Below are 20,761 nucleotides of genomic sequence, written 5' to 3'. Positions count from 1 at the left end.
ATTAAAATATTTTTCCGTCACCCTTATTTCAAGTCTGTTGTTACAACTTAACTAAAATCTGTTGCTTATGGGACATTACAGTCTATAGTCTATATTTTTACATATCTCATTTTCGCTCATCTCTTCCAGAAGTTTAGGGTACTTGTTATCCCTTACTCCTGTGTCCTAAAATAGAATTGTTAACCTGTGGACATACAAACTATTGATATAGTTTTTATATAACTATAACTTTATCCTTTAAACTCCTATCTCTGGTTGCCAATAACATCTACTTAACATTTTTATTAGAAAAGTTAGCTCGTTAAAACCATACAAATAATGTCGGGATCGCCTTTACAGTACATCAATTGACTAGCCATATCACGCTGCATATTTGGTTTCATTTGAGCCAGCCATTTTCGTGGGATGTCTGCTCACCAGTCAGGATATTTCACTTCATAGTATATCTGCTGATAAAATGATTTATACCAGCTATTTAATAGGGAATCAGAATTCTTTGCAGTGATTTCAGCATATTATTCCCAAATGTGAAGCAGGTTGAAATCTCAAATTCCTTAGCCTTACTTTAGTCCTTATTATTAAAAGAATGTAGTAGGATCTTCACCCAATCCACTCCACACACTGTAGATGTGCATCCATTGTCCAATATAAGGCAGTTGAATGAGTCTGTGATGAAAGCCTTAGTTTCTCAACATCTTGTAACATCTTTCTGATTAGTATCACTACCTTTTCATTCTGATCCTATCATATTGTGCATAACTAAAAAACTTGTTACTCCAAGAAAGAAAATTCATTCCATGATTGAATTGAAGGTTGCATCTAAAATGCTTGTTGACTATATCTCAGGCATTCCGGAGATTCAGTTATAGTTTCCCGATTCCTATTATTGGATATAATTTCCAAAGGCATCTCTATTCTCATACTTTTACCGATGATTCTCCTTTCATATTGATGACTTCAGCTTATCTCTAGGCCTTTTTTTGCCACTATCACTGAATCCTCTATCCTTTGTGATTGAATGCCCCACTTGAACCATGAAAGTCACTGAGAATGAATGTTTTCAGAGGAATTTGTTTTTAAGGCTTCAAACATCTGTTCCAAAAAAAAGTCTCTTTTTGAAAATCTAACCCCAATTTATGCTAGGAATCTACTCATTCAACATCCTAGCACTGTAGAACAATTTAAAAGACAAACACTGAATTAAGAGTCTCTAAGTAGACTCTTTACAGTCTTACATAGTCTGTTAAGTTCCATTACATATTCAATAGAATGTCAATTCTTCTTTCTAAATTCAAAGTCTGACCATATCTCATACATATTAAATATTAAAATTTATAATAAAAATAACAACATTTCCAAATCTTCAGGGTCCAATTGTCAAACCGTTAGGTCTGAGAATATTTTCAATAGATCTTGGTTCTGGTGGTAAGTACCAATGCCAAGACCATACCTTGCTTCTTCTTTGGTAAAGACATAACCTATGTTTACAGATCCACTTCAGTTTTCTAGTGTTCATACTTTCAGCTTCACAAAATATTGGCGGGAAGTGATAATTGAACACTTTTCACTGGCTTCAGCTGAAATAGATATGGGAGATTTTCCTCCATAATGAGGAGTTCACCCACTCCCATTGTAGTAATGTTAAGACACCAAGGGGAAATCTGGGGACCTATTTACTGTTGCTCTGGAAGTTGTTTAAAATATTTTTAAGTAAATAATTTTCAAATGACTAATCTTGAGCAGATTTCAAGAAAATTAAGCAAATGACCATCATTTTTAAATTTGAAAAACATATTCATTGTAGAGTCAAAAATCCCAGGACAGGAAACAACTAAAACGTTTAAAAAAACCAAACTTTTCTGCATTGTTTATAGCCAAGACGCCAGTAGAAAATAATTCCTGTGACAAGCACTGATATTTCTGCTTGCAGCATCCAATTTATGAAGGAATGGTAGTTGTAATTACAATTTAAGCTAAAATTTCATGTCCCACTACACTTTCATTGTAATTATTTCTTTGAGTTGTCAAGGTTTTTCAAACTTTATTTAGTTTAGGTTTGTCACGTTTTAGCATTTGAGAGATAATCTGAAAATATTATACTGCTTTTATAGATCTAGAATCTTTCCCCTCCCCAGCAGTTAATTTACCACTATAATCATCAGATGGCGCCTTCTCATCTAGCCGTAGAGTTTTCTCAATGTGAGTTCGATCTCTGAAAGGTAGCAGGAGCTGCGGCTGCTCTTCCCCCTCCAACTCAGCCTCATCACCTTCATCTGCAGGCAAAAAGAAAGAAAATCATCTGTAACAACATCTACATTTTAATGCTCTGAATTCCCTACTCCAAAAGATTTGCTAGAACAACGTTCACAACCTTATGTTAATGACAGCATTATCATTTTTTTTGTCCCATTCCAGAGGTTTGAACTCATAATCCAGGCTCATGTTCTTAGTATAGTACTTCACTGTAATAGGTGCTGATATTCAGCTGAGATATCCTGTCTAAAGGTTTTTTGTCTGCCCTGCCAAGAGGATGTAACAATCCTCGAGGCACTATTTTCAATAAAGAGCAGCAAAATTCTTCGCATGATCCTGGCTACTTTAATCTTTCATCAACTATTTCAAAACAGATTACGTTGTCATTCAACTCAATGTAATTTTGCTCCACGCAGATTGGCTTCTACATTTTGCTGTAGCAAAACATTTAGTGTAATGAAAATAAAATTCAGTGAGATGTTCTTTGACAACCCAAGGATATGAAAGCAAGGATATAAATGCAAATTCTTTCCATTCTCTGCACAGTTGATGGTAAAATGACATTCTTGGCATTGCTTATGCAACATTGTGCTTTTCTTCCCCCCACAACCTCCTTCTCTTCTGAAGACACTGACTTCTAACAATAGTATGGTTTCATACAGGTCACATATTGTTGACAGGCTGCTCCATACTAAGGACAACTTCAAGTGCCCAAAAGTTTAAAATAAAAACAAATCTGATTCAGTGTTTTCAAAAATTTCAATGTGATATTCTGTTTTTTCCCAGGACTCTTAGTATTTGTCATAGGAGCAGGTGCAACCACCTTGATCCTGTTAGAGAATGAATTGTTTTTATTTCTCTTCCATTTACCTGCCTTTAAATCAGTATTCCTTAAAAACTTACACCCAAAATTTGCTGGAAATTTTAATTGACATTCAGCATCCGCAATTCTTTGAGAGAGATGTTTCCAGATACCTACTGCTCTTTGTATGGATAAATGAATGTTGATTTTACTCCTGAATTGTCTTACATTTTAAGAATTTTAATGTCTGTCCTGTTTGGAATGGTAGCGGGGATATGGAGTATGGCTGATTTCCAGAGGTGACTCTTAGGAATTTTCCTTCATCAACAATAGTGAATGTTATAGCCTGTCCTCAATGGCCTAGATGACGTAAAGGAACATAGAAAGTAGGAGAAAGAGTATACCATTTCATCTATCAAGGCTGCTGCATCATTCAACATGATCATAGCTGATCCTCTGCCTTAATGCTATACTCCTACTCTTTCCCATTATCCCTCGAAACCTCTAGCCTTTATAAATCTGTATTTCTTTATTAAATATATTTAGTGATTTAGCCTTCACAGCCTTCTGTGAAGAGATTTCTACTGGTTCACTACCCTCTGAGTAAATAGATTTCTTATTTCAGTCCAAAATGTCTTGCCATTACCTGAAACAGTGACCCCCTAATTCTGGCTAAATGAAACATCATCCCTGCATCCAGTCTGTCTGGCTCAACTGGAAGTTATGTTTCAGTGCAATCCCCTCATTCTTTTACACTCAAATGAATACAGGCTCAGGTGACCCAATCTCTCCTCATATGACAGATCTGCAAGCCCAGGAATCAGTCTGGTGAACCCTTGCTGTACCCCCACTGAGATAAGTGTGAATTTTCTTAGGGAAGGTGTTCCAGAACTGAAACAGTACACCAAGCATGCTGTCATGATGGCCCTCTACAGTTGCTCAGGTTAGCATCCTAGACCCAAACATCTTCTGCTGCTTCATCATTGACCTTCTCTCTGTCATAAGGTCAGTAGTGGGGACTATTGTACAATGTTTATCGCCATTCCTAACTCCTCAGATACTGAAGCAGTCCATGTCCAAAAGCAACAAGAGCAGGACAATATCCAGACATGGGCTGAAAAGTGGCAAATAACATTTGTGCCAGGCACTTGCCATCTCCAGTAAAAGAGAAATCTAACCACCAACCCTTTGACATTCAATGGCTTTCCCATCACTGAATCCCTCACTATCTACATTCTGGGGGAGGGGGAGGGATTACCATTTACCAGAAAAATGGACTAGGCTCACCATATAAATGGTGTGGTTAGAAGAGAAGATCAGAAGCTAAGAATCCTGCAGTGCGTAACTTACCTCCTGATTCCCTAAAGACCTCCACCGTCTACAAGGCACAAATCAGGAGTGTGTGGCTCACCACTTGCCTTCAACAACACTTAAGCTTGATACTATCCAGGACAAAACAGTCACTTCCACCACCAACACTTATTATCAGCGATATGTACCATCTACATCATACACTGCAGAACTTCGCCAAAGATCCTTAGACAGCACCTTCCAAACCCACAACTAATTAAATCTCAAAGGACATGTCAGTCATAAAGATGTACAACACTGAAACAGACCATTCATTCCTGCCAACCAGATATACTAAATAAATCTAGTCCCATTTGCCAGCACTTGGCCCATATCCCTCTAAGCCCTTCCTATTCATATACTCACCAGATGCCTTTTAAATGCTGCAATTGTACCAGCCTCTACCACCCTGTGTGAAAAAGTTGCCCAATTTAAATTTTTCCCCCTCTCACCTTAACCCTACACCCTCTATTTTTGGACTCCCCCATCCTGGGTACGAGATCTTGTCTATTTACCCGATGCCAGTCATGATTTTATCAACCTCCAGAAAAGGTCACCCTTCAGCCTCCAGGTAAAATACCCCAAGTCTATTCAGTATTTCCCTTTCGCTCAAACTCTCCAATCCTGGCAACATCATGTAAATGTTTTCTGAACCCTTTCAAGTTTCACAACCACCTTCCTATAGCAGGGAGACCAGAATTGCACAGAGTATTCCAAAAGTGGCCTCACCAATGTCCTGTATGGCAGCAATATGATGTCCAACTCCTACACTCAATGCATTGACCAATGAAGGAAAGCATACCAAACACCTTTTTCACTATTCTAATCTACCTGTGACTCCACTTTCAAGGAGCTATGAACATGCACTCTAAGATCTTCGTTCAGAAACACTCCATAGGACCTTACCATTAAAGTGTATAAGTTCTGCCCTGATTTGCCTTTCCAAAGTGCAGCACCTCACATTTATCTAAATTAAACTCCCTCAGCCACTTCTTGGCCCATTGGCTCATCTGATCAAGAGCCTGTTGTATTCTTCTTCGCTGGTCACTCCATCTCTTATTTTGGTGTCATCTGCAAAATGTACTAACCATACTTTATATGTTCACATCCAAAATTATTTATATAAATGACAAAAAGGAGTGCACTCAGCATTGATTCTTCTGGCTAGTCACAGGCCTCAAAGTCTGAAAAACAACCCTCCACCATCACCCTCTGTCTTCTACCTTCGAGCCAGTTGTATATCCAAATGGCTAGTTCACCCTGTATTCCACATGATCTAATCATTCTAACCAGTTTACCATTAGGAACTTGTCAAACACCTTACTGAAGTCCATATTGATCACATCCACCACTCTGTCCTTAATTCTCTTCATTACTTCTTCAAAAATAACTATTAAGTGAGACATGATTTCCCACACACAAAGCTATATTGACTAACCAAAATCAGTCCTTGCCTTTCCAAATACATGTAAAACCCTGTCCCTCAGGATTCCTACATAGGAACACCATACCCGAAGTTCCCCTCCAAGCCACTCTCCATCCTGACTTGGAAATATGTTGCCATTCTTTCACTATTGATGGGTCAGAATCCTGGAATTCACTCCCTAATGGCAGTATGAGTCTATCTACAACACATGGACTGTTGTGGTTCAAGAGGTAGCTCACCATCACCTTCTCAAGGGCAACTTGGGACAGACAATAAATGCTGGGCCATCCATATATTGTGAGCAAATAAAAAAAAGTTGCAATAAGACTTTGTTGCTTCTGCACTCAAATTCTCTAGCAATGAAAGCCAACATATCATTTTCCTTCCTAACTGTTTGCTGCACCTGCACGCTCGTTTCCAATGACTGGTGTACAAGGACATTCAGGTCCCTTTTGTACATCAACACTTCACCATTAAAATAATACTCTGCCATTCTGCTTTCTGACTAAAGTGGACAGCTTCAAACTTATCCACATCATTCTACATCTACCACAATGTTTGACCACTCAACTTGTTTAAAATGGCTCGAGGCCTCTTTACATCACCACTCACAATACCATTTGGTGGTTTGTAAACTATTACATTCGATTCTCTCTTTGAACAGTGTTATTGTGAACTTGACTCAGCAAGAGCCTTTTCTCTTTGATTTAAGACAAATACTTGCGTTAAATCTGAATAGTAATGACATAATTTACAGTACTGGGGAGGCACTTCACCACTATGCTGGTAAAGGACATTTTCACATATTTCACCAATTTTCTGGACTGTTGCACTAACGTAAGATTTTTCACTGACAATTGTGGCTGCCTGGTAAAGGTTCACTCTGTCAAAAGTAGTAATTCTCTCCATATGACCTTATACAAAAGACTGTAAATAGGATGCTGTTCCAAGGTAGATTTAGTTCTCCACCCAATGCTACCCTTACCTCATCAAGTACACTTGTTCCAACTGAGGTGATGAGAAAATAATAATAATAAAGTTGATTTTACCCTACAAGAATGTCAGTTTAATCACATTTCTGGCTGTAAGGCAGAACTGTAGATTCAAACTCAATTATGGTTTAACCCCATAACCTAGGCTGAGGCAGTGTTTCTTTGTGAGAGGTACGGTTTCTTGGAAGATATATTAAAAAGGTGTGGTTTGCCTCTCCCTCTTCAAGGGAACATAATGTCAAATGCTCTACAATCGAAAAAAAGCATTTGGTTTTCTGGCGTCTAGGCCTACATGCCTCCCTCAATTGGAGTCAATTATAAAGGATGAAATTATGACACATCTGGATAGCAGTAACAGGATAGGTCAGAGTCAGCATGGATTTATGAAGGGGAAATCATGCTTGACTAATCTTCTGGAATTTTTTGAGGATATAACTCTGAAGATGGACAAGGGAGATCCAGTGGATGTAGTGTACCTGGACTTTCAGAAAGCCTTTGATAAAGTCCCAAATAGGAGGTTAGTGAGCAAAATTAGGGCGCATGGTATTGGGGGCAAAATACTGACTTGGATTGAAAATTGGTTGGCTGACAGGAAACAAAAAGAGTAGTGATAAGTGGCTCCCTTTCAGAACGGCAGGCGGTGACCAGTGGGGTACCACAAGGATCAGTGCTGTGACCGCAGCTTTTTACAATATACATTAATGATATAGATGATGGTATTAAAAGTAATATTAGTAAATTTGCTGATGATACAAAGCTGGGTGGCAGGGTGAAATGTGAGGAGGATGTTAGGATATTACAGGGTGACCTAGACAGGCTAGGTGAGTGGACAGATGCATGGCAGATGCAGTTTAATGTGGATAAATGTATGGTTATCCACTTTGGTGGCAAGAACAGGAAGGCAGATTACTACCTAAATGGAGCCAGGTTAGGTAAAGGGGCAGTACAAAGAGATCTGGGTGTTCTTGTACATCAGTCAATGAAAGCAAGCATGCAGGTACAGCAGGTAGTGAAGAAAGCTAATAGCATGCTGGCCTTCATAACAAGAGGAATTGAGAATAGAAGCAAAGAGGTTCTTCTGCAACTGTACAGGGCCCTGGTGAGACTGCACCTGGCATACTGTGTGCAGGTTTGGTCTCCAAATTTGAGGAAAGACATTCTGGCTATTGAGGGAGTGCAGCGTAGGTTCACGAGGTCAATTCCTGGAATGGCAGGACTATCTTACGTTGAAAAATTGGAATGGCTGGGCTTGTATACCCTTCAGTTTAGAAGGCTGAGAGGGGATCTGATTGAGACATATAAGATTATTAAAGGATTGGACACTCTGGAGGCATGAAGCATGTTTCTGCTGATGGGTGAGTCCCGAACCAGAGGACACAGTTTAAAAATAAGGGCTAGGCCATTTAGAACGAGAAACTTCTTCACCCAGAGAGTGGTGAGTGTGTGGAATGCTCTGCCCCAGAAGGCTGTGGAGGCCAAGTCTCTGGATACTTTCAAGAAAGAGTTGGATAGAGCTCTTAAGGATAGTGGAATCAAGGCTTATGGGGATAAGGCAGGAACAGGATACTGATTGAAGATGATCAGTCATGATCATAGTGAATGGTAGTGCTGGCTCAAAGGGCAGAATGGCCTACTCCTGCACCTATTGTCTAACTAACATTTGCTGTTCGTCTGATTTTATTACATACAAATTTGTTGCTGTACTTACCAATACAACATAGTTACGTTGGGGATCCTGATGAAATGATGAAGCACCACATACGGGAAACTAAGAATCAAATTAGCTAAACCATCATAGACAATGAATAAAACTAAGATTGGTTGGTTGAATTTGGCATTTGTTTTAAAATGTCCCAAGTGTGTCAGTGTGTGATGTGAAGACAAGTTCATTGCACAGAACCAGTCCCTGCAATCTGTTGGTGTTATAAAAAGAGAAAAAAGTTAGCTGAGTTTTAACACTGCTATTGGGAGATCGGGATAGAGTCATAGAGCATGGAAACAGAGCCTTTGGTCCAACTAGTCCACGCCGACCATGTTCCTAAACTAAACAAGTCCCACTTGCTTGTGTTTGGCATATATCCCCTCAAACCTTTTCTATTCATGAACTTATCCAAATATTTTAAATGTTGTAATGGTACTTACATCCACCACTTCCACTTTGGGACGACATGGTGGCTCAGTGGTTAGCACTACTGCCTCACAGCACCAGGGACCCGGGTTCGATTTCATCCTCGGGTGACTGCTTGTGTGGGGTTTGCACATTCTCCCAGTGTCTGTGTGGGTTTCCTCCGGGTGCCCTGGTTTCCTCCCACAGTCCAAAGATGTGTAGATCAGGTGAATTGGCCATGCTAAATCGCCCAGAGTATTAGGTGCATTAGTCAGAGGGAAATGGGTCTGGGTGGGTTACTCTTCGGAGAGTTAGTGTGGACTTGTTGGGCTGAAGAGCCTGTTTCCACACTGTAGGGAATTTAGTCTAATCTCACACATGAACTACACTGTAAAAAAAAAAAAATTGTCCCTCATGTCCTTTTAAAAACTTTCTCTTCTAACCTTAAAAATTGCACGTCAGTTTTGAACTCTGACCGTAGGGAAAAGACCCTTGCTATTCACCTTATCAATACCCTTCATGGGGATGATTCACTGTCCCTTTAGTTTAAGTCATTCACATTTGTAACCTTTATGTCCATAGGTTCAAAGTCACCTGCTCTTCCCAAGCAGCTTACACGTATTACAAGAGTTGCAATTGTAATCCAAAATCTTATTTTCTAAATTAAACCTGTATAAGTGGTCTTTAAATTAATTAATATTGTTGATTTTCACCATCCGCCTTGGAACCTGTACTTTAGATTAATTGCTCATCCAATTAAATATTTCACAAATTTGTTTTGTTCTATCTCCCTTTCAAGCATAGGCCACATTCTTTGGTTCTACTGTTCTGGACAATGGTCTCTTATTTCCAAACCCAAAAGCAGCAATCATATCACTGCTCGATTTTTAAAAAGTTACTTATCTATTGTTACCTTTATACATCTGAACATTGATGCGGTTTGCTTTCCTTTCCGTGCGCAAAAGCATCTAACCAATGTTTCCTTCCCTGGGTGTGTTTGATGTGGAAGGAGCTTTATGCTGTATCTAACCTGTGTTGTACATGTCCTGCAATGTCTTGGAACTATGGAGAGAGAGTTTTACCTCATGTAAATTGTGGGGTTTTGACTGACAAGACACTGGTTGCACAAGTGTAGCTTCTCTCATTTTAATTAACACATTGAGTAAGCAAACTGTTTGTTGTATGAACACAGTTCTAATTTCACTGATCTAGTGATTAATTCTGCATTGTAGTAATTGTTTTAAGTATTATCTTGAAATAAGGCATCACATTGATGGCAGAGACAGTAATCTTCTGAAGCAAATTTCTGTGCACAAGTATTAGAGATAAAGAAGATCAAACCACACCGAAACCATGCATAATGTGAAAAAATGTGATATTAATGAATTACTCTAGGTGTTAATGGTGAAGTTAGTGGCATCACAAGCAGAAAATCCAAATATAACTCCATTCCATTGGTCAGCCTCACTCATATGGCTGAAATGTTAGAAGACGTTGATGTGGGAAGCCCAAAGAATATAATGAAATTCCATGGCTAAACATGTTGGTGCTATGTTAAGTGATGAGTCTTCAATGACTCACCATCTTTCTTCTGCTCCTTTGCTTCAGGAGGTAGCCCTATGTTATCACCAGTGCTGTCAGGCATTCTTCCTTCAAAATTTGCAGCTTTCTCCTTTCCTGTGGTCTCAGATCCTAGAAAGGAAGCTGCTTCATCAATAATGAAGCCTGTCTTAATAATCTCCTCCTCAGAAACTCTGATTTCTTCTATCTTTTGATCCAATACTTGCACTTCATTTGCAAATGCTACATTCTTATCACCACTTTCCTCAGATTCTTTGCCATTGTCACTTTTTGCAATCTCTAAAATGTCCTGACTATCAGAAGCTTCAGATTCTATTACTTTTTCCTCAACTGTTCCAATCTCAGATTTATTGTCAATTCCCTCATCATTTTGCTGTTGTCCCTCAGATTCACCATTCCTTATATTAGCTTCTTGCTCGGAATCAGCTGCTTCCTGACTATCCAATTCTTCCTCTTCCAGCACCTTTGACTTGTCCATTTCTTGGCTTGTTGTCTTATCCTCTGTTTCCTTTGAAAAATATTCCTTGTGATACAAGTCATCATTGGAATCATCCACCTCAGGCCAATGCTCACTTCTATTGCCGTTTAGTTCATTTTGTTCTTCAGAATCTGCAGCACGTTCAGTGGCCCCACTTTGTGCTTGCTTTCTTGGTTTGGTTTCTTCACCTTCATGGGATTTGTTGTCATTATTTTCTTCACTTTCATTTTCTGTGCTGTTGTGATCCAATTCTTGTGAATTACCATTCATGTTATCAGCAGGAACACTACCCTTGACATCAGTAGTGTCAGATGCTAGGCTTTCAATTATTTCAGAATTTATAACCAACACCTCACTGTCATTTTTGAAGTTGGCTTCATTGCTTTGAGATTCTTGATCTTTTACATCACACTTAACCACATTATCATGTACAGCAGCACATCTTGAACATGCTGCTACACAGTTATCAATGTGTGACTGACCTTTTTCTTCTTTGTCAAATAATTCCACTGTGGAACTGTGTGATCCCAAGCCTGAACTACCATCAGATGCTGAGTCTGCAGACAGTGGGGGATTGGCTTTTTCTCGTTGCTGCTTACCATTCATAAACTTCTCATCATTCACGTTGACACTTGGGTCTGTGGCCAAGGCTTGGTTTCCTGCAAGAACGACAACATCTTCACTTTTGAGATTAATGAAATCTTGGGTCTGGCTCTAAATGATCAGACATTATCACTAAGTTCAAGACCAATTTTCTGTTTCAATGTGTTTTTGTTAAAAATAATTTAGAGGGAAAATAAAAATTCAAAGAAATGTTGTTACAGACTTAGAAATGTTTGAAGAACAGGTATTGCTACACGTATTGAGCTATATAGGCCTGTGTCACTCAATAGTGAAGCATTGATTGTGAGGACAGTCTATTAAAACTAACACTAAAATCTGTATGCCCCTTTCGAGCATGGTTTTCCAGTAAAAAGGACTTTCATGAGGCAGCAACAAGTAATTGAATTGTGATCAGCACCTTTAGTAAAACTATTTGTCATTGAGTGCAGTGAGTAACAATACTAACTGCATTTTTCCAATCCTTCTGGGACAATTTAAACCAAAGTTAAGTGTAGGGAATATTTTAGTATCAATTCTTACAAGTATCAGCAAACAATAATAGAAGTTGGTAGAATGGCAGTACATGTTAATATTGTTCTGGAGAGAGAAAATCACCTAGGCTGTTGTCTCTAGGCATTATCCAACTTCTGGTTTTCATCATTAAAGGGAAATGTTGAGGGAAATAGCATTGAGTGTTACAATAATGTCACAGGCTGGATCAATCCAAAATTTGACTGTTAGAATGCCTGATGATAGAACAAGAAAGTAGTTACTAGAAATTAAATGTAGTGAAGATAACCACATGGGGGTGTTGTGCGATTTTTTGGAATTACAAAAGTAAGTCCTGTGGTGTCAAGACTGTGTGTATAACTAAATCTTACACAAACACTATCTCTTGTTAAAAAAAATCACACAATACCAGGTTAGAGTCTGTTCATTTGGAAGTACAAGCTTTCAGAACACTACTCCTTTGTCAGATAGTTAGTGGGGAGGGATCATAGGAAACAGAATTTATAAGAAAAGATTAGTGTCATACAACTGATGTGATATTTTGAACAAACCTAGATTGCTGTTAAGTCTTTAACCACTTAGGTTTTGATTCATTAATGTGTAAATCCCAGAACTTCAAGTCACAGTCCTGAGTTAACTTAAGATTTAGTAAAAGTCACATCTCCGCTCAGACAATGCATTAAAGGTTTGAGATTAGAGTCTGTCTGTATCCCAACCTTGTCAGACTAGTTCTCTGACTCAAGGTTGGCATACAGACAGACTCTAACCTCACACCTTTAATGCATTGTCTGAGCTGAGATGTTACCTTTTGTTAAAATATAAACTCTTACATGATCTCAGGACTATGACTTGAAAGAGGTTCTGGGATTTACATATTAAATCAAAACCTGCAACCCCATTTTAAGTGATTAAAGACTTAACAGCAATTGAGGTTTGTTCAATGCATTGTGATCTTTTCCAATAAATTCTGTGTCCTATGACCCTGTCCCACGTGCTATCTGATGAAGAAGCAGTGCTCTTAAAGCTTGTGCTTCCAAATAAACCTGTTGGACTATAACTTGGTGTTGTGTGATTTGTAACTTTGTCCACCCCAGCCCAATACCAGCTCCTCCACATGACTATCTCTTGTGGTATTTCATATAAGAAGCCAAACCAACTTTAGTCTTCATGCAAAGGAAAGGTTGGAAGGTGAAGGATAATCCTCATTGGGCATGTAACAAAGTCCCCGCTTTTAATTCATATATTGTTTATATAACATTTCTTACCTGAACACATACTGTTGTCAATCTTTTCGATCATTACTTATTTTGGTCACCTTTGCAAGGGAAATATCCTATGTAAACCTGCCACATGGTAGTTACATGCTCACACCAATGGAAAGGATTGCATTCTAATTTACACCATGCATCAAATCTCACTATTCTCCTAATTTAAAGAATGTGTTATCACAGCAAGAATTCTTTGAAACAAAGAAGTACCAAGCAATTGTTCTTTGAAACAATGTATTGATTCCACATTATGTCCAACCCCCAGAAACACTCTCACTCCATTAGAAAACTTTTCACATTTTGAATTCCTAAACTGTGTAAAGGTCTATGTTTAACCATGAATGTTTTCAATATGAATGGTTTCCGCCCTGGCTATTTGAGTTAAAGAGCCAGAGTTTCACAAAATTGGAAAGGCTCCATGGACCTTTAAAGTTAGCAGGTGGGACCCAAATGTAGACATCGCCTCCCATTTCAGGTTCAATATTTTCCAGTAGAGAAGAAGTGATAGAGTGTGTCAGCAGAGCCATTTGAACTCAATTTTGGGTTCAAACATTTCCGATGTTGTCAGGTCCAAGAGCCTTACCTGCAGTTTGGGAGCTATGAATTGATGGAGTGGATAGAATGCCTTCAAAGAGTAGGTAAAGCTTGTACAACTGTCATGACATGAAGGTTTTAAAACGATCTGAACTTTAAATTTAAAATAGGCCATTAATGAATGAGAGTTAAAGACAAAAAAAAACCTTTTTTGGAATGTTTTTATGGGTAGTAGATTAGAATAAAAAGTAGCACGGTTTCAATGTAGGTCTTTGTTGACCTTTCCCTAAAAGTGAATGTTATATCATTATGAATGCTTTTTGTGTTTCAAAAGCTACAGTTATTTCACGGAGGGTTCTAAGTTCACAATTTGGTTGAGCCTTAAAGATGTTATAAGGGTTAGCGGTCTTTGATAATGACATATGAAGCGAAATTAATTTGATTTTTGACAGATTTATTATGTTTTAAACTCATTCATGGAATGACAATGTCACTAGTTAAATGATTGAGGAGATTTAAAAGCATTGAATGGATTTTATGAATGGAAGTTCTTTCACTATCACATCTCTAGCAAAAGAGCTCTCAGCAGTTTAATTTTCCAACTTTACATGACTCCTACGGTCTACCATAGTGCATACTTGATAAGAAGTTATGGATGAGGCATAAAGAGTATGAGAGGCTGTTGGGATGGGTGGGGCATGAGTTGGCATTGAATCAGCTTCATGGGTAATGAGAGGCCATTCAGTTTGTGGGGTGGTGGGGGCGGAATGAGTGGGTAACAAATAGAGCTCTGATAAATTCAAAACCAACTAGGAAAAAAGTCCCAGAGAATTAAGGTGGGTCTTCCAACCACACCCCACATGGGTCCATGTCTCCATGGCTGCCTACAATTTGATTATGTGGTCAGCGAGGTCAACTACATTCTGCACCCTGCATTTTGGGTGCTTCTTTTCCCCCCAGGGAGTCTGACAAGGCAAGATATTTCTCAATTTGAGCTACCCAATTCAGTAGTCCATTCGTTTTCTAATTTTCCCTGTAAAAGACAGTAACATCTGTGCAACCACTACCAAATGTTTGTACCCAATTCCAAATTTCTGGGTCAGCAAACTACTTAGTTGGAAATGAAGCCTTGTTCAACATGATCAAAAGTGTGGCTTGCAAAATTTAGTGATCTACCTTGCAAATAAGTCTAATTAATTTCAAATCAAATCAAAGGAAGTTCTCAGCTTTCTTTTTAAAATATTGAAACAAGGTAGTCACAAAGTGACCAAATGGAGGCCAAGAGTTTCTCCACAGAGAAGACAGGGATACTGATGGATGACAGGCTGTTTGCCTCACCCCCAGACATAAACCAAACCCTTCAATGTCATACAGACCTGTGTGGCAGCCTTTTCTCATTCTAAGAAAACGTTTTCCCTCTGGAGAACTAGAAACAATTTCAAAAAGCTGACAACACAGCCCACATTTTGGAATTGGTCTTTTCCATGCACTGGCTTTCAACAGTCAGAATTGTTTTGTTTTACCAACGCAGATGAGCATTACCCTTCATGGGAGAATCTGGGATCAGCAACATCCTCAAGACAGCCAACAATGAAATTACTTTCAAGTTTCAAACTAGGTTTCTTTTAGACCTACACTACAGCTAAAGCAGAAGGATGACAATCCATGAAAATTTGTTAAAATAATTGCTGACACCAAGCCTGGATTTCCATGAAAATTATGGAAAAAAATCTCCACTTGGAATTTCAAAAGATTGACTTCATGTGATGAAATGGGTCTTGCCTAGTAGCAGGAAATGGTGAATCAGCAAGCCTTTATGTACCACGCCAGAATTTATTTTCCATTCAGGTCAACTGGACCAGAATTTGTAATTCTTCTTATTTTATACATACACCATGCAAACCTCATTACTAGATTCCAGTCAGTAACTCATTCCCAGATTACTGCTATTCTCTCTGCATTTACCCTTGATTATTTTAAAGTGTATAATCCTGTAATTCACACCAGATTAGCAGTTAATCTGTATGTATATCCTTTCATTAAAACCAGTTTGTGATTCATTCTAGGGGTATTACACAAGCATCTCAGTTAGTTTTGTTCCTGAATATCCAATGTTTTATATATGGACAACCCAAACCCCTCAAATTGATTCTGTAACCTAGTTCAGTGTTCTACATATAAACAGGCCTTTGAGTGTATGGGTTTATATGTTGCCATTTCTATTACAATGCACTCAACTTACTGCCTGTTTGAAGAACCAGGGAAGCAGTATTGGAAATCCATAAAATATTCTAGCAAAAGCAATGCAGACTAGGTAGCATGTCCAGATAGATTAGCAGTTAAAATTACATGTTCAGATTATGTCCATTGCAGTTTTACCAGAGGTATAGATCAACTTCCTTTTCACCTGGAGGCATTGTCTACAGATATGAACACTATTAGCGGTGATTTCTAAGCTTTTGTTTTGTAGCGTGATGATCTGTTACTGCTTCAGCAGTCATGTCCTGCTCATGAATTTTCTTTTCTATATCATATTCCCTCTATCATTATTCCTATATTCGGGAATTTACTGTTTGTGCAGTTCCAAGGCACCTCATCCAAATTGCCTATTCTTCACCTGTCTATTAAGATAATAATTCAATCATTGCAGGTGTTTACCCATCCGGTCACATCAAATGTTTATGCGTATTCTTTTTGTGATTGAATGGGACCATCTCACTGATCCAGTTTTCAAGCTTCAGCTCCCCTTGCAAGGATGTGAGCACATAGAGTCATAGAGATGTACAGCACGGAAACAGACCCTTCGGTCCAACTCGTCCATGCCAACCAGATATCCCAACCCAATCTAGTCCCACCTGCCAGCATCTGGCCCATATCCCTCCAAACCCTTCCTGTTCATATACCCATCCAAATGCCTTTTAAATGTTGCAATTGTACCAGCCTCCACCATAGAGGCTGAACTGTGCAGGTTCACTGCTCTGAGGTATTGGCTTAAATTATTGTACGATATTGAGAGAGAGTGCTGTACTGTCAGGTATTCTGTCTTGCAGATGAAATGTAAAGTGAATGTTTAAAAAAGACAGTGGTACTATTATCACCTGAATAATATTTGTCCTACAACTAACATTACCAAAAAATAGACTTACTGGTCTTTTTACATATTGCGGTTTGTAGAATCTTGCTGGACACATTGCGTGTGGACTTGTTGGGCCGAAGGGCCTGTTTCCACACTGTAAGTAATCTAATTACCAAAAAATAGACTTACTGGTCTTTTTACATATTGCGGTTTGTAGAATCTTGCTGGACACACATTGCTGCCCAAACTTCCTGGAAAATATTAGTGACTACGCTTCAGATTGAATAATAGACTATAAGACCATTAGACATATGAGCAGAAATTAAGCCCATCGATTGTGGAATCCTTTGGGTTATCCAGAGAACAGGAATCAGAGCAATATATAACTATGGGATCTTTCTTTTCATGAATTACACTGGAGGTTTTACCTTCACTACATACATACAGGCCCAAAAAGTGATGGGTGATTGGAATGCTTTTGAAATTCAAAGCTGTTTCATCTCATGAAACAACACTTACACATGTTTCACCGAATTAGTGCTGATGTCATGTACATGTCTCACTAGACTATTTTTCTATGATTCTTGCATAAACCAGCAATTCTCACAACCAACTTTCTAGAATTCCTTTAGTTGCTATGGTAGTTGGTCATGTTTCTATTTGCATAATTTTCTCATTTGGCAAAATTTGCTAGTAGTTGGGTGTTTTCTTTACTTTTCAATTAGTCACAATTAGCATTTTGTGTCGCATGCCGTACAGCCCTCACCGCTATCTTGTCACTATTATCAACAAATACTGCTGCACTTTCATTGCTTATGTTACACTTAGTTGTACCTGAAAAGTAATTTTACAAGTCGGCAGAGTCAATCAGTAGGAATTTCTTCCCTCAAAAAAACAGAATTATACAGTCCACTTGTGCATTTGGGGTTGGGGGATTGGCACCTGCCTAACTGCCTACCCAAACCGGTGTCATTTTATGTGGAGTAACCAAAGTTCAATTGTCCCAACTGAGCTGCTTAAATGGACACAAGGGTTATTTTCTTCCCTTTTAAAAACTGGTAGGAGAAATTCAAGAGTAGGCAGAAACCTGGCAAATCACTGTGCTTGGGCACCAGGTGGGAAAGTGTCAGGGTACACCTCCCACAAAGATCTCTTTTCCATATCAGGTGACCCGCCCCAACCAGTGCCGTTCACTGAGTGCTCCCTTCACCCACCCTCTATCAAGACCCTCAAACCCTTCTCCCTAGCATTATCGGAGTCTCATTATTCTTCTATTCTGTGAAACTTTTGGATTTACCTGGTTCTGTACTTTGGGACTCAATTGGGGACTGTGTGTGTGCCTGGCCATTACTGCCACTGGAACTACAGAGCTTTCGGCTAATGAGATTGGTCTGCTGGTTTCCATGGTTGACCCTCAATCTTAGTAAGAAACAAAAAGTCCTGTCTGCATCTAATCAAAGCTCCTTGGGACGTTAAAGGATGGCAGAGAGGCTATGATCAACAGGATCATTTCCCTGATGACTGTTTAGGTAATAGAGTGGGAAACTCTGGCATCCAAAAAAAGGTCTTGCTGGTAGGGTTGTGAAATTTTTTAATTTGCTGCCCCAGCAGACTGTGGAGTCTCATTCATCCAGTATATTCAGGACTGTTATCTATCAGTTTTTTGATCTTGAGGGATTCATGGTGTATAGGCATGAAATGGAGCTGAATTAAGAGATCAGTCATGATGTTTTTGATTAATTGGGTGGACTCAAGAGGTAATTTGGCATACATCTACCCCTATTTCTTATGTTCTTGATTTATGTTAAGGACAAATTAAGAAGAAAGGAAATAGTGTTTGAGTTGATGTTAATTCCCAGCTGAAAATGTGTTCCTGGAAAAGCACAACAGGTCAGGCAGCATCCAAGGAACAGGAGAATCGACGTTGGCTTGAAGAAGGGCTAATGCCCGAAACGTCGATTCTCCTGTTCCTTGGATGCTGCCTGACCTGCTGTGCTTTTCCAGGAATACATTTTCAGCTCTGATCTCCAGCATCTGCAGTCCTCACTTTCTCCTCGAAGTTAATTCCCAATTAACTTGGGTCAAAAGCCCATCATCTACTGTATTACATCAAGATATGGAGGTGCTGGTGTTGGACTGGGGTGGACAAAGTCAGAAGTCACACAATGCCAGGTTATAGTCCACTTCACCGAATGAAAATTCTATACTCTGAAAGCTTGTGATTTCAAATACACCTGTTGGAATAGAACCTGGTGCCATTTGAACTTCTGACTTTGCATAACATCAAGACTTGAATGAGCCTATTTTCCAGAAAATTGATGCTGTTCTTGGTTTTAGATCTTGTAGAATCTTGAAGCGTGCAACAACAGTCCCTCCTAGCTGCCACCTCAGTCAGAATCAAATGACCCACCCACTTCAAACTAACCTTTTAAGTCTATATTTTATCATATCCTGAACATTGGAACTTCCAGACAAGAGAAGATGAACACCCATCTAATTCATCATCTATTATCATGGTAAACGTAATACAATGATGCTGTGGCTATCAACAGACCATTGCAATAATTCTATAAATTAGTTGACAGCAGATCCATACTTGCTACAAGGACAATCTCAGTGATAGAATGATTTTAGGAATCAAACATTACTGTGCCTCTTAAGCATATTACACTTACCAAAATTTCTGGCTGTAAGAGCTACTCCTTTTTTTGAGGTATTTTAGGTGTTGGAGGTGATTTCCTTGAACTCCAGGAGCAGCAGTTACTGTTTTATATGCTGTTGCATTGTTTTGGAACTTTGGAAAAAAAAAGTCAAAACAACAGCAGTTTTAAAAGGAAGAAGAGCAGACAAAGGAAGCACATGGTGAGGACAGTGCAGGAGAGAGAGAGAGAGAACCTGCACAGTTACTGTCTTTGCTGTTTGAATTCATGTATCGCTGGACAATCGGAGTGCATCTGGGAAAATTAACAAACAGTGAAATTCACAACTAATCTTGGAGGAACTCTTGGGTGACGTTCACAGCACAGAATCAGATAAGTTAATTGTTGTTTTAAGTCTGTCCGAGAGAAAGGCTGCAGTAGTGAGTATAGTGGATTATTTCTTGATTATATGTTTTTTCAGACAAGTCTTTTGATTAAACTTAAAATATAAACCATAGCTATTGATTTAACCTGGGGCAGTGTTTGTAGAGGAATAAGACGGTGTTATTTTCTGGGTCAGTAGATTGTGAAGGAGCAAAAATGGCCTTTACAGTGATATGTACTTCTTGTCAGATGTGGGAATTTAAAGAGAGTTTAAGGGTTACTGCAGATTATATCTGCCATAAATGCTGTTGGATGCGAATCTTATCAGATCAAGTAGATTGGTTGGAGAGACAGATAGAAGCGATAAAGAATTTGTAACAGCAACAGTATGTGATGGATGGCAGTTATAGGAAGGGGGAGAAGTCTCAGATACAGTCACATAGATGGGTTAACTCCAGGAAGGATGAGAGAGGTCAGCACCTAGGGCAGGAGTCTTTTGTGGATATACCCATTTCAAACAGGTATGCTGTTTTGGAGAATGTAGAGGGTGATGGATTCTCAGGGGAACGTAGCACGAACAGCAAAGTTTCTGGTATTGAGACTGGCTCTAATGCAACGAGGGGTACGTCGCCTTCCAAGAGATCAATTGTGTTAGGGGATTCTGTAGTCCGAGGTACCGACAGACATTTCTGTGGCCAGCAGAGAAAAAGCAGAATGGTGTGTTGTTTCCCTGGTGCCAGGATCAAGGATGTCTCAGA

At 39.0% G+C, this 20,761-nt stretch overlaps 1 protein-coding gene across 4 annotated transcripts in view; it reads right to left on the bottom strand.

The window, feature by feature from the left end:
* The window catches only part of srl (sarcalumenin), a 59,996-nt gene that overhangs the window by 28,576 nt on the left and 10,659 nt on the right, over window positions 1–20,761 (bottom strand). For 2 of the 4 annotated variants that reach the window (XM_043711465.1, XM_043711466.1), the window contains exons 1-2: window positions 10,512–11,465; window positions 2,148–2,273 (exon numbers count right to left, since the gene is read on the bottom strand). In XM_043711465.1, the coding sequence (XP_043567400.1) occupies window positions 2,148–2,273; window positions 10,512–11,259 (874 nt within the window). In that variant the 5' untranslated portion in view covers window positions 11,260–11,465. The other 2 variants (XM_043711467.1, XM_043711468.1) reach the window with 2 other exon arrangements.

Source organism: Chiloscyllium plagiosum, chromosome 21 (assembly GCF_004010195.1).
Source record: "Chiloscyllium plagiosum isolate BGI_BamShark_2017 chromosome 21, ASM401019v2, whole genome shotgun sequence".
Classification (NCBI taxonomy): domain Eukaryota; kingdom Metazoa; phylum Chordata; class Chondrichthyes; order Orectolobiformes; family Hemiscylliidae; genus Chiloscyllium; species Chiloscyllium plagiosum.
Note: the sequence above shows the minus strand (reverse complement) of the source record. Positions and strands in the feature narration are given on the sequence as shown.